At 44.9% G+C, this 15596-nt stretch overlaps 1 protein-coding gene across 1 annotated transcript in view; it reads left to right on the forward strand.

The window, feature by feature from the left end:
* The first annotated feature begins 2247 nt into the window (after positions 1–2247).
* The window catches only part of LOC144774095 (extracellular calcium-sensing receptor-like), a 38092-nt gene continuing 24743 nt past the window's right edge, over positions 2248–15596 (forward strand). Inside the window, exons 1-2 of the mRNA XM_078659120.1 lie at positions 2248–2844; positions 14052–14888. Coding sequence (XP_078515246.1) covers positions 2248–2844; positions 14052–14888 — 1434 coding nt within the window. The remainder of the gene's footprint in view (positions 2845–14051; positions 14889–15596) is intronic.

Consider the following 15596-nt stretch of genomic DNA (forward strand, 5'->3'; position numbering starts at 1 on the left):
GAAAGGAAAAAAAGGACTTACATGCTGACACACTGACAGGAGACGCTGAGGTTCCTGCATGCAGACACTACAGCTCGCTGTGGTCTGACATCCCTCGCGGGGTGTTCATCTCGAGAACAAGACGGGGTCCCACAGTCTCTCACTTCAGGTAATGGGGTTGACTTTATCCTAGAAGGATTTATGGCTTTACACCTACATACATGCTAGGTACACTTAGGTACATCTAAATAGGTTCACATTGTAGGAGGAAGCATTTTATTGTCATGTATGTTTACACCTGCCTGTATTAATCGTTTTAGCACTATGTTAGAAATCTACCATCCTTTTACTCTGTTGGTGCTTATAATCATTTATATCTTTTTCTGTCTAATGGTTGTTTCTGAACACCTATTTTACACTAAAATGACACTGAGCCAAAAGTGCTGTACTGTTTCCACGATCCCTGGCAGGACAGAGCTGTCATGTTCGATAATTGCCAAGAACTATTCTCGCCTTGGTAAGGGGACTTCTAGTGGTATTGTGAGCTAGCTGGTATACAGGCTAACATACCCGGTCTATTTGAAATCATCACAGAGAAATATCCTACTGCTGACTGTGTATCTTATTAAGGATACTGGCCCTCTCACAACTCGGACTCCAGTGCTACCTCCTCCAGAAGGGGATCCAATAGCGGGTCTGATAACAGTGGGGATGACGGTATCCAGCAGATACAAGGGAGAGGAAGAAGAGGTGGGGGACGAGGACAGAAAGCTTATCAAAACTTCCCTCCCCACGAGCCTCCCCATGGGCCTCCCTTCTGGCACTACCCTCAATTTCCCCAGTTCCAACCACCTTATGTCCCGCAATATCCACCCTTCTATGCCCCACAAGGTCCCAACCGACCCCCTTTTTTAGACAGAGGTTGGGGCAGAGGGCGAGGGCGAAGGCGAGGCAACGCACCAGAGAAAAGAGTACAGTGGGAAGCAACACCACCACCCCAGGGGATGGACACGAGGACCACGAACAGGTCAGGCCAGAAATGAGCTTGGTTGTTAACTTATCGGACAGGCCATTAACTATAAGAGAGGAAAAGGTCCTACAAAAGGGCCTAGGTTTTGTACCTACTCCCAAAACCGACCTCTTTCAACAAACACGAGAAATTCAGTCATTTTTCCGTAAAATTAGGCTCAAAGCCTTTTTCGATGGAAGGCAAAATGATCAAACGGATGATTCTGGCCTACATAACCCTTCGACATTCACCCCTCATGACGGGATGATTCCCAACGAAATTCTCACCTATGAGCAGGCAGTACTCAAAGATATCAGTACACTTGACCGGCAGGGAGGCCACCACAACATCTCCCTCATTGAGATGTCCACATTGAAGGCCCTTGCTGATTATCCCCTTATTACCATCAAACAGGCAGATAAGGGGGGTGCAACAGTCCTTATGAACACAGTTGACTACGATCTTGAGTGCATAAGACAACTGAGTGATACACGTTATTACACACCTATTCCCAGTGACCCAACACTACCCCTACAGATCAGAATAACAGGTCTGGTTGACAGCGCAGAATGTGAACAATGGATCAGTAAGAAGGAGGCGGACTTTCTGGTGAAAAAGGAACCAAGGGTCCCTTACTTCTACATTCTCCCTAAGATCCATAAAGGGACCAGACCGGTACCTGGGCGACCAATAGTCTCGGGCATTGATTCCATTTTGGAACCTCTTTCTCAATTCTGTGATCACTTTTTGCAACCTTTAGTGAAACACACTCCCTCGTACATTCAAGACACTTCCGATGTCTTGCGCATACTTGACACTATCGAGGACACTGGACAGATCAACCTCTTAATTACCCTTGATGTGGAGGCCCTATATACAAACATCCCCAGTTGGCCACACTAGGAGTAATAGAGGAAATACTTGGGCGGGAAACTTGGAACTCAGTCACTCCACCTGCCTTTGTCATGGAATGTGCCACCATAGCATTAACTGAGAACTACTTTGAATTTAAAGGCAATTACTACCACCAAACCCAAGGTACATCCATGGGCAGTACTTTTGCCCCGTCAGTGGCATGCCTTTACATGGCTGATTTCGAAGGTAGACACATACAACATCAGTCTAATCCCTTCTTAGACAACATCAAGATGTGGAGGAGATTTATAGACGACATCCTGATCCTCTGGACAGGATCACCCACGACACATGAGGCCTTTTTTGAATGGGTTAATACTCTTAACCCTTACTTACGATTCACGATGTCGGTATCACCCAATGAAATTGCATTCCTTGATCTGACAATCAAACTGAAAGAGGGGAGCTTGAGCACCACGATGTACAGGAAGCCTACGGATCGTAACAGCCTGCTCCATTACACCAGCCACCATCCCAAAGCACTACGTACCAATCTCCCGTTTGGACAATTCCTCCGCATTAGGCGGAATTGTAGTGCTTTAACAGACTATAAGACAGAGTCAGCAATCCTCTCCAGGAACCTTTTAGAAAGAGGTTACCCCACGAGGGATGTTTCTAAAGCACAAAAAAGAGCCAGTCACAACCACCGAGAAGCACTCCTCGAACAACGGGAGTTAACACCAGTTGAGAACCAACCGATAACCTGTGTGACGACGTTCACTCCTGCATCAACGAAAATCAAAAGTGTGATTAAGCGCCATTGGGCAATTCTAAACACAGGTAATCTAACCTTTGAACAACCTAGGTTTGCGTTTAAGAGATCCCAGAATGTGAAAGACATTCTCATCAACACCAGACCTAAAGTCAAGAAAAAGGTGACCCAACAGACACTCTGGCATTTACCCCCAGTGAAAGGGCATTACCCATGCGGCTCTTGTGTGGTATGTACTTATACAACAGTACACAAGACAATACAACTCACTGACAATTTCACCTGGGAACTCAGGGGACACACTAATTGTAACACTTCACATTGCATCTACATGCTTACCTGCCCATGCGGATTACAATACATTGGGATGACGACACGTCCCATCAAAATCCGCATCACGGAATATCGCAGTAACATTCGCTGTAGAAAAACAAACACCAAGATGTGCAAACATTATGTGGAGAATAACCATACTGCAGATTCTCTCAAATGGTTAATATTAGAATCTAGTCCCAATTGCCCGAAACATGCCCTATTCTACAAGGAACAGAGGTGGGTGCATCGATTATCATCGGACACTCGGGGCTTGAACGAGGATATTCCATGGCATGCACTTTGAAGTGACAACCTGGGATTTCTTAGACAACTCTGAATCCTCACTGAACTATATCTAAATAGTTGAGACCCATACACTACGCCTATACATATTTGTTCAAGCCAGACACACATCTACTACATATGGTCACCGCCACCATACTTCGTGGGGTAGGCACCCTTGTTCATTTTGTTACCCAATCAGTACACATGATGCCACCACATCATGCCAAGGTATATATGCCAAGATTCACTAGGTAAACATGGCTTGATAATGTGAATAAGAACTCATACACTACAGTCTGCAATGGCCGCCACAGTTACAGGGCACGCCACTAGAACCGGCCGGGAGTTGAAAAGGGTTTCGCATGCCGGCTCCGCCGAAGTCACAATACGCCTGTCAATAACAATCGCCACGGAACTGTAGCCTTTAGAGACGGCTGCTGATAATTAAGGGGCGATATTTGGCCAAATAACATACGTATCGCTTTACCACCCCGCAAAATATGATAATTATGCAATGATAATTATGCCATGATAACCATTGATTGATCCACATATCTGCCACTTCACGCTAATTTCAATAGTGAGGTTCAGCCCGTCTCTTTACTTAATGAAGTTATACATTAGACTTAACATACTCTACTCCATAATGGCCGCCACCATTACTAGCTTTAGCGCCTGACGAATAGCAGGGGCGGAGTAACGATCCCGCATCAGCATGCCCCGCCTGATAATGGCAACCGCCACCGAGCTCCGTCATCTATCCGAGCTCGGCGGCGATGGGTAGGTGAATGCGTGCGGACACGGGAGTAGAGAGGTAAGAGGGACCCACAGAGGGGCACATTGGGGGTCTAGAGAGGGGTTATTTCCCGTCGGCGCAATCCTTGGTTCATAATCAGATCCGATTGAGGATGCCGCAAGCTCTGCCCACACGCTGTATATTGACCCCCTGTATTTATGTTTTTTATGTTTACATGCACTTCCTTCAGCCATACCTGACGGTCTCCACCCCGATGTACTGACCCGCCGAGCCTTGTTGTGGCATATAGGATTCCCTTAAGGCTAGTGCCGATAACAATTGGTCTTCTGCTGCACCTACCTTTTCCGCATTATGCAATAGTACTTGCTCCTAAACTGAGAAAAATCCTAACCTTAAGACTTTCAGTATTCACGGAAGGCATTTAGGAGTCCTAAAGTTAGGACTCCTAACTTTACTACTCCTAAACTGAGAAAAATCCTAACTTTAAGACTTTCGGTATTCACAGAAGGCATTTAGGAGTCCTAAAGTTAGGACTCCTAACTTCTGTGAATACCGAAATGAGTAAGTGCCTTCTGTGAATACCAAAATGAGTAAGTGCCTTCTGTGAATACCAAAATGGTAGTAAGTTTAGGATTTTGTCTTAAGTTAGTTCTGTGAATCGGGCCCTAAGTTAGTGCTCTTAAATTTTGCAACATACACTTGAGCTCCCCGTGACGATGATAACAGTACTCACTGTTCCCACATTGGCATAGTATCAAGTTTATAACATTTAGAGATTAACCCCTTCCATGTGTCAGATGGCCCCCCGCCGTCCGAAGTCACGGTGGGCTATGCAGAAGACGGCAGGGGGGCGTCCAATATGCGCACGCGTCAGATTTGCTCGCACCGTGGCGGAATGTCTGCTGCGGCAAAGCAGTAAAAGTTAATAGACTGCAGAACTGCAAGTACATGATCTCATGCACTTATAGAATCCTTTATGCAGGTACTGACACACCCACAAAAACACTCACACACCCACTCAAAGCCCCATACAGTCAGTCACACATCCATTCACACATCCATTTACACATTCAAACTCCTACTTACATACAAATTGGGCCAGATTCACATTCTTGTAGATTTCACTGCGTCACTTTTACGAGGCTTTCCTGCAGGGGAACGCCTACCCTGCATACATTATACCTGATGCAGGTATAATGTCACGCAGGGCTTTACAACGTATCTCCCTAGATGTGTCACGTTGTAAATGGGCCACAACTTTTACGCAGCCGTTGCGTCACAAAAGAACGATGGTGCAAAAGTGACGCAAGGGGCATGTAAATCTGCCCCTTAGATTTTTGGTCTAAATTTACCTTTGTGAATGCCTAAAAGTAGTAAACTTAAATTGTAAATTGATACTTGTATAGCGCACTACTCACCCACAAGGGTCTCAAGGCGCTTGTACGAATACCGCTTTGGAACCCATCCTGGCTTTCCCTGTGAGGTGTCCACTCCTAGGCATCCCCAAGGTGGAGGCCAGGCATCCTTAGCGTTGTGGGGGCCGTTGTGGAGATTAAGCAAGCTATTGACCAGAGTTGCAGAGTCACTGAGACTGAGGCACTGAGACGAGAATTATCAGGTCCGTAGAATTTTGAGCCCAAGACCCACCGAGACAGGGAATTGAACCCTGGTCCCGGGCTAGACCTCTGCATCAGGGTCTGCCGCTCTAACCGTTGAGCCACACTTCTCCACTTACACAAAAGTGTATGTTTCGTTTGTGAATCAGGTCCATGGTGTGCAGTTTTTTTTTTACAATCTTTAGGATTGTTTTTTCCCCACTATTCAATGATGATTCTTTCAACAGTAGATCATTATGGTGCATGCGTATAGACATGAGAATAGTAAAACAGGGAAAATGTACTCACGGAATTCATTTTTACTGCGACAAGCATGTGACATTTTGCACAGTGAGAGACAACCTCACTCAAACCTTCGAAGGCAACTTGTATTGTAAAGACTGCAGCTAAGTATGGTTCTCCCAAAGGTGCTGTAGAGGCGGCCTATCCTGCTGCTCCTGTTTTCTCCTGCATCATCTGATTTTAGACCCTTTCATTGTCTGTTTTAGAGTACTTAAAATAAATCCTTATTTGTAAAGCACATACTACTCACCCTTACGGGTCTCAAGGCACCTGGGGCCCTCGTGGAAATTAAGTGAACTATTGCCCAGAGTCACATGGTGCTGAGCGGGGCTGCTGCCGGAGCTGGGGATCGAACCATGAACCCTGTGCTCCAAAGTCAGCTGCCCAGGCCGCTGCACCACACCTCTCCACAATGAACTTCTCCCATGTGAACATTCTTTGGCAGTGCCCCTGGATAACTGCTTGCCACAAACATTACACTACCCATATTTAGCTTTCTTTTTCTCTGAAGGTATTGTAAAATGCCTCCAGGCATCACCTTGCTTTGTCCTGGCGGGTCTAAACATATACCTGCATCTATCTGGAGTACTTGTGCACAAACGTGTATTTGTAAATAGTTACGTAAGTTATATTATTTTTATTTTTGGTTTAATTGTTTTGTAATGTGTTAATAAAATGTATTTATAAAGTTATTAAAATGTATATTACTAAGTTAACTTATGGGCCACAAACACACCCATACAGGTGCTCATATATGAACTTACATCCTTATTCAATCATTCACACTGGACCTGACATACCCACACATTTATAGAGCGCGTGGTTACCCAGGGGCATCCCAGCGCTAAGACACCAGATAAGCTACGAGGGAATTACTGGAAGAGGAAAGTTTTCACAAGTTTTCTGAACTTAACATGGTCAGGTTCAGAACATATTTACAATGGAATACTGTTCCGGAGTCTAAGACAATTATATGAAAACAATCGGCCTTCGCTTTGCACATATTTGAGTTTGGGCACACAGATTAAACCTTTTTTCACTGACCTGAGGGTCCTATTGGGTGCGTACTGTTTACTCCAAATACAAATTAAAGGCGGACCCTTTCCTGCAAGTGATTTATGAATAATACAGAGAGCTTTAAAATGTACTCTTTGCTTGACAGGGAGCCAATGAAGAAAGGCCAGTGCGCTTGGGGACATTCATTAGCATACGTGTCGCACAGTTTTGTATAATTTGTAATCTGTTAATAGTAGCCAGGGGGGCTCCCAGATATAGCGCATTAGCATAATAGAGTCGAGACAATACAATGGCCTGTACCAATAATCATCTTGCTGCAACCGGAAGCATAGGAAGTATCTGTCTAAACCTTCTGAGCAGTCTGTAGTAGTGTGCTGCCACGGTACGAGATTGATATCCAAAATCTAGATTGAAGTCAATCCATACTCCTAACCTCTTGACTCGGGGGCCCAAACAATTAGGACACAGGTGATCAATATTTAAAGGAGCAGATTTCCCAAAGAGCATAAGCTCGGTCTTAGCTCCATTAAGCTTCAAGAAGGAGCTGCTCATCCATCTCGAGACTTTCTGGAGGCAGGTGGCCAGATCTGGGTCTAATCAGATAGATTGTTTTAAGGAGACGATCAATTGAGTATCGTCGGCATAGGAGATGACCTGTACCCCAAATGGGAGTACTATTTCTGCCAACGATCTCATGTAAACATTGAACATCGTGGGGCTCAAGGAGGATCCCTGAGGCACCCCACAGGTCAGTGAAATAGATTTTGAGGACCATTCTCCTTCGAAAACCGAGTATACCCTATCCCAAAGAAAGGACTGTAGCCACCTAAGTGCCAGCCCAGTCACTCCAGCATCTCTCAGACTTTGTATCATGAGGTTATAGTTGACGGTATCGAAGGCTGCGCTGAGATCCAACAGGATGAGAACAGCGCAGCCTCCACCGTCAAGGGTCTTCCTGATTTCTTCTACTGCAGCCAACATGGCTGTTTCTGTTCCTTGTTGGGGTTTAAAGCCAGTCTGTGTAGCATGTTGCCGGTTATTATTTTCCAGAAATGCCGATAAAATTGAGTTAATGTATTTTTCTGCTAATTTACAAACCACTGGAGGCAAGGAAATTGGGCGGTAGATTCCCCAGTTATCAGGATCAAGGTTAGGTTTTTTAAGAAGTGCTCTGGCATGTCCCCACTGTGGTGGCACAATCCCAGTACATACACTCACACACCCATCAAAAATCCCATACAATCAGCCACTACTTACTTAGACTCATACACCCATACAGTCATTCACATACCCAGTCATACAGTCACTCACACAACAAGCCAAACACCAACACAGCCACTCATATACCCATACACCAATACAGCTACTCACACACCCACCCATACACTGTCAAAGCCACACAGAGACTGATACATCCATGTACAGCCCAATATAGTCACCGACATAACAAGACACTCACTGATACACCCACTGACAGAGCCAGGCTCACACTGATACAACCACTGATACACACAGGGACACACTGATAGAGCCACTGATATACCCAAACACACACTGATAGAACTCCTGACACACCCAGCTACACTCCAATACAGAAACTGATACACCCAGTCACATACTCATACATCCACTTAGACCTTTAGTTACACATTGATACAACCACTTAGACAATCAGTCATACATTAATACAGCCACTCAAACACCTATACACTTACTGATACAGCCCCTGACACACCAAGCAACAGACAAATACAGACCATAACACAGCCAGGACACATTGTTACAGACACTGACACACCAAGGCATACACCGATATACCCACTGACACACCAAGGCACACACTCATACACCCAATAAAACATCCACTCATACATCGATAGAGCCATTTCCACACCCAGGCACACACTGATGCAGCTACTGCCCCACCCAGACACACTCCGTTACAGAGTCTGATATATTCATGCACACACAAATGCGACAGACCCAGCCACACACCAGTACAGCCACTGACACACCTAGTCTCACACCGATACAGTCTCTGACACATTAAAACCACAGCGCAAGCTCTTTGTTTGACTAGATAGTGGTTCTAAAGAGAATCATTTTCTTGTAGATGGGTTTTAACTTTTTTCTTTTTAAAACAAAAAAAGTAAATAGGGCATTAAAAGGCTAAGGAAAGAGAAATGCAAAGAAGCAACTAAATTCAGTCTTTCAAAAGCTTAATGTGGTAACTGGGAGCAAACAAAACTTGCTTCTTCACTGTATCAAAGAATGCACCCACAGAAAAAATGTTTACAGTGACAAGCATGTGGCATTTTACACAGTGAGTACCCATCTTACTCTACTTTTCAAAGTCAGCTGGTATTGTAATGGCTGCAGATGATGAAGGTTCTCCTAAGGTTGCTACAGAGGTGGAATGTTCTGCTGCACCTGCTTTCTCCCAAATCATCCGGATGTGCACTACTCATGCAGTGACCCAGGCACTAACACATCCACTGCTACAATCCTGTGAGCACTACTCATGCAGTCCAGCCATCTCATTGTCACTACCCATGCACTCCTCCAATCACCCAGTCACCACCATGTACTTATCCAATCACTCCGCCAAAACCCAGGAACTTATGAATTCACCATGCACTGTCCTTGCAGTACTATAATCATCCAGTCACTACCCATGTACTCATGCAATGACCCAGGCATTAACACATACACTGCTATAATCTCCTGAGCACTACCCATGCCAACCTCCAACCACCTACACACTACTGCTTCACTCCTTCAATTACCCAGGTAGTACCCATGTAGCCAGCCATCCCTTTGACACTACCCATGCACTCCTCCGATCACCCATCCTGCATCATGTACTAATCCAATCACTCCGCCATATACATACAGTTATTCAATCACCATGCACTGATCATGCATGCACTCTGATCAACTGGTCACTACCCATGTACTCATGCAATGACCCAGGCACTAACACATGCACTGCTACAATCCTGTGAGCACTACTCATGCAGTCCAGGTATCTCCTTGTCACTACTCATGCACTCCTCCAATCACCAAGCCAGCAGCATGTACTTATCCAATCACTCTGCCAAAACCCAAGAACTTAAAAATTCATCATGCACTGTTCTTGCAGTACTATAATCATCCAGTCAGTATCCATGTACTTATGCAATGGCCCAGGCACAAACACATGCACTGCTACAATCTCCTGAGCGCTACCCATGCAGACCTACAACCACCAACACACTACTGATTCACTCCTTCAATTACCCAGGTAGTACCCATGCAGTCCAGCCATCCCTTTGTCAGTACCCATGCACTCCTCCAATCACCCATCCTGCATCATGTACTTATCCAATCACTCCGCCAAATGCATACAGTTATACAATCACCATGCACTGTTCTTGCAGCACTCTGGTCAACTGGTCACTACCCATGTACTCACGCAATGACCCAGGCACTAACACATGTACTGCTACAATCCTGTGAGCACTACTCATGCAGTCCAGGTATCTCCTTGTCACTACTCATGCACTCCTCCAATCACCCAGCCAGCACTATGAACTTATCCAATCACTTCAAAAAAACCCAAGCACTTCTAAATTCATCATGCACTCTCCTTGCAGTATTCTAATCATCCAGTCACTACCCATGTACTCATGCAATGACCCAGGCATTAACACATACACTGCTACAATCCCCTGAGCCCTATCCTTGCAGTCCAGCCATCGCCCTATCACTACCCATGCACTCTTCCAATCACCCGGCCAGCACCATGTACTCATCCAATCACTCTGCCAAAATCCAAGCACTTATAAATTCACCATGCTCTCTCCTTGCAGTACATTCATCATCCAATCAGTACCCATGTACTTATCCAAAAACTCCGCCAAAATCCAAGCACCTATAAATTCACCATACACTCTCTTTGCAGCACTCTAATCATCCTGTCACTACCCATGCACTCATGCAATGACCTAGGCACTAATTCATGCACTGCTACAATCCCCTGAGCACTACCCATGCAGTCCAGCTATTGCCCTGTCTCTATCCATGCACTCCTCCAATCGCCTAGCCAGCACCTTGTACTTATGCATTTGCCCAGGCACTAACACATGCACTGCTACAATCCCCTGAGCACTTCCCATGCAGACCTCTAACCACCTACACAGTACTGATTCACTCCTCCAATTACACAGGTAGTACCCATTCATTCCAGAAATCCCACTGTCACTACCCATGCACTCTTCCAATCACCCATCCACCATCATGTACTTATCCAATCACTCCGCCAAAATCCAAGCCGGTATAAAATGATCATGTACTGTCCTTGCATCACTTTAATCATCCAGTCACTACCCATGTACTCATGCAATGATCCAGGCACTAACACATGCACTGCTACAATCCCCTGAGCACTACCCATGCAGACCTTTAACAACCTACACACTAATGATTCACTCCTCCAATTAACCAGGTAGTACCCATGCACTTATACATTCTCCATGCAGTCTCCAGGCAGAACTCTAATCATCCAGCCACTACCCATGTACTCATGCAATGACCCAGGCACTAACACATGCACTGCTACAATTACCTGAGCACTACCCATGCAGTCCAGCCATCTCCCCGACACTGCTTATGCACTCCTCTAATCACCCAGTCACCACCATGCACTTATCCAATCACTCTGCCAAAATCCAAGCACTTATAAATTCACCAGGCTCTCTCCTTGCAGTACTCTAATTATCCAGTCACTATCCATGTACTCATGCAATGACACAGGCACTAACTCATGCACTGCTACAGTCCCCTGAGCACTACCCATGCAGCTCAGCCATCGCCCTGCCACTACCCTTGCACTCTTCCAATCACCCAGCCAGCACCATGTACTTATCCAATCACTCTGCCAAAATCCAAGCACTTATAAAATCACCATGCACTATCCTTGCAGTTCTCTACTTATTCAGTCACTACCCATGTACTCATTCAATGACCCAGGCACTAACACATGCAGTTGTACAATCACCTGTGCACTACCCATGTAGCCTTCCAATCTCCAAGCCAGCACCATCTACTTATCCAATCACTCTGCCAAAACCCAAGCACTTATAAATTGACCGTGTACTCTCTTTGCAGTACTCTTTGCATCCAGTCAGTACCCATGAACTTATACAATGACACAGGCACTAACACATGCACTGCTACAATCCCCTGTGCACTACCCATGCAGACTTCTAATCACCTACACACTACTGATTCACTCCTCCAATTACCCAGGTAGTTCCCATACACTCCATCAATCCCTCTGTCACTACCTATACACTCTTCCAATCAGTGTAGGTACTTGCCGGAGGTTCAGGATTTCTGGGGCAGCATACTTCAACATATAACAGCGTGTTTGGGCTCTGATTTCCATTTGACCAACAAGGAAATCATGTTGGGGTATAAACAAGGCCTTGATTTTGGACTCGGGTCACTGGTTTCCATCATAATTGTTACTGCTCGATTATGTATGGCCAGGGTCTGGATAAAATCCTCTCCACCGAAAGTGACTGAGTGGTGGGCTTTGGTACGTCAGTAGCCAAGGCAAGAGGTCCTCGAGCTATTAACAAGGTTGAAAGAATATGGTCCAGTCTTCAATGGAAGTAGTTTATGAAACTGCTGGTCCGATATTTGGTCCAAGCTAAGTTTTTTCCCTACTCTTCTATTATTGTATGTTTTCTTTCTTCCCCTGCCACGGTCATACTTTTATACATATCTCATATTTCAACTGTGATCAATTATCTTTGAAAACAGAGTCTGTTATTCGGAAATGTTTATTTGTATAACTTGTGTTTTGTTCCAATATTGATAACTCCTCCTACAATAAAATAGTAGTTTACAAAAAACAAAATAGTAATGCAAATGACTGGTGAACAATCTGGCACTGAGGGGGTGATTATAATGGCAGGCAGATCACTATCGCCGGGCCGCCCGCGATTCCAACTACATTTACCCCCTGCTATATTATCATGGTAGGGTACCGCAGTGGATGGATTGCCGGCCGGGCGGACCTGGCCACTAATATGGTGGCAGTGCCTTCCAGGCACTGCCATCCATATTAGGATGGTGCTGTAACTGACTTGTCATGGCAGCTTGCCGCCATGGAAAGGCTGATGGGGATTGGCTACGGGGGGCTGTTGCGGGCCCCCTGGGGGGTGGGGGGGTGCACTTTGGGGGAGCCCATGGTACCCCTTGCAGTTCCCTGCACCAAGTGGCAGGCACTGCGTGGTGCCTTCCACATGGTACAGGGATATGCCGTGCATGCACTTTTACCATTGCGGATGGTGCTGCATCCAGCCAATATGGTGGCAGCAAGCTAATTGGACAGGTGGGACCGCCACACGTCTGTCGGTTGGTCCCATCACCATTATGGTGGCAGGGGAACTGATGTCCACCCGCCATCATAATGAGCCCCTTAGTGTCCTAACCAAGCAGAAATTTCAAACTCAGGACTTGGAACAGTACAGTGGCCAAAATAATGGATGTCGTCAGGAATATATCGTCATACCTCAAGATCACAGCCAAAAAACAGAAGGTCGCAAATATTGAAAGGTAAATGCATAAACAGCATTAAAATTGGCTTTTCTCAACTCCACATCTACGTACCTTGATGATATTGATATCATTAAGGTAGGTAGTCATGGAGTTAGGTATAAGAAATCTATGCACACTTACCTGTTGATATTTTTTCCCTCGATATTTGGGCTAGTATATGGAGGAATAATGAATGATATTCCATCCTGAATATTCTAGGTTCACACCCAATATAAACTTCAATTTGTAAACTGACTACATTTGAATGTTAAACCATGCATAATTTGCTTATGCTTTTCAAAGGAATTTTAGTAAAACAATGTAGTAAAATGCATTCAGCAATAGGAACAATGTATACACTAGTCCAATATCTACCCTGTCAAACGCAGCCTGAATCTGACCTATAGAGCTTACAAATTCTCGTATATACATTGATGTGGCTATAGACGAAGATTGCAGATGCCAAAGAAAGCCACTTCATTAAGTGTGTTTAAAAGAGCTTGCACTTACATCATGTCTAAATACTTTCAGAGTCATTTAGATGAATGTCTCATGTTGTTTCTATTTTTCTGACAGATCAGCCATTCAGCTGCAATCTCCACCCTAAGTGACAAACTCCAGTTTCCGTCCTTCCTTCGCACCGTTCCTGGCAACTCATTTCAGAATATCGCCCTGGCACAGTTAGTGGGGCACTTTGGCTGGACATGGGTGGGTATGATCATTTCCGATGATGATGTGGGCATACAGGGAGGCCAGCAGGTGAAGATGTTAATCGAAGAAAATGGTGGCTGTGTGGCTTTCATGGAGAAAATTCACCTGCGATACTCCATGGAGAAGGTCTGGCGAGTTTTTGAAGTTATACGAAGACACTCAGTTAAGGTGGTTATTGTTCACAGTGCAGAAGCACAAGTAAAGTTGTTATTAGAAACTATTTATGATCAGAATGTCACAGGAAAGACCTGGATATTCTCTGCTTACTTTGACATTTCTCCAGGATTCTTCGCAGGAGAGGCATGGAGAATACTGAATGGGACATTGGGTCTCAAACCCTACACAAACACTATGTCAGGTTTCACAAAATTTCTCCTCCAGCTTCATCCTGGCAACTTTCCTGATGATATCTTTCTTAAACCCTTCTTTGGAAAGGCCTTCCACTGTCAGTGGCCCGAGGAGAACAAGGAGAAAACTGTAGGAACAATGGGACCGCAGTTGGAGTATTGCTCAGGGAACGAGACCATGAACGAGGCAGCGATATCTTTGTTTGAACTCAATGATCTGAGCTACACTTACCAGAGTTATCTTGCAGTCCATGCTTTTGCACATGCATTGAATGCGCTGGTGTCCTGCAAGCCAGGGGAGGGACCCTTCACCAATGGGGCATGTGCCAACATCAGTGACATCCAACCATGGCAGGTCAGAGAAAAATAGTGTTATACATTGTTTTAATACAGGATTGTAATCAATTCTACAACAATGGATAGATTACTGTAGGCTCCGTCTACAAGAGAAATGCTTGTGACAGAAGTGGAGATTTACATCTCCGTCTGAACATACGTTTACATTTCTTACAGTTTACAAGCTTTCCCAGTAAAATGCTTGGAACGCTGTGCCAGATGCAGGTTCAGGCATGCTACTGGGAATGTCATGTGACTTCTCTCATGGGTTTCTTACCCCATTCTGTGGAATTCTACACAGCGTAGAGTTCAGTAAAGGGGAAATAAAATCAACTTAACACATTTGCAATTTAATTTCTTTTTTTTCTCATTGAGATAACATTCTACTTATGGGTAAAGTCTTTTCCCTACATTCCCACCAAAACTGTGGGTGATCCATCCCCCTTCCATTCATGGCGATTCACAAATTTAGCTAAACCTAGCAATCTGGTCCTGGAATGTGGCCGGTTTCTTTTCCACTCTTGAAACTCTGCTCCTGTTAAGGGACTTGAATGTAGATACAATCTGTCTTCAAGAAACCTAGACAATTGACTATAGTTTTACTGTTGAAAATGTCTATTTAATTAATAGCTTTGTGATTTCTAATACTATGGGCAATACAAGCGGATCACCTTCAATTCTTTGATCAACAAAGCATGCCTGGAACTATCAAAAAGTCTTATTTCCA

This window comes from Lissotriton helveticus, chromosome 8 (assembly GCF_964261635.1).
Source record: "Lissotriton helveticus chromosome 8, aLisHel1.1, whole genome shotgun sequence".
NCBI lineage: Eukaryota > Metazoa > Chordata > Amphibia > Caudata > Salamandridae > Lissotriton > Lissotriton helveticus.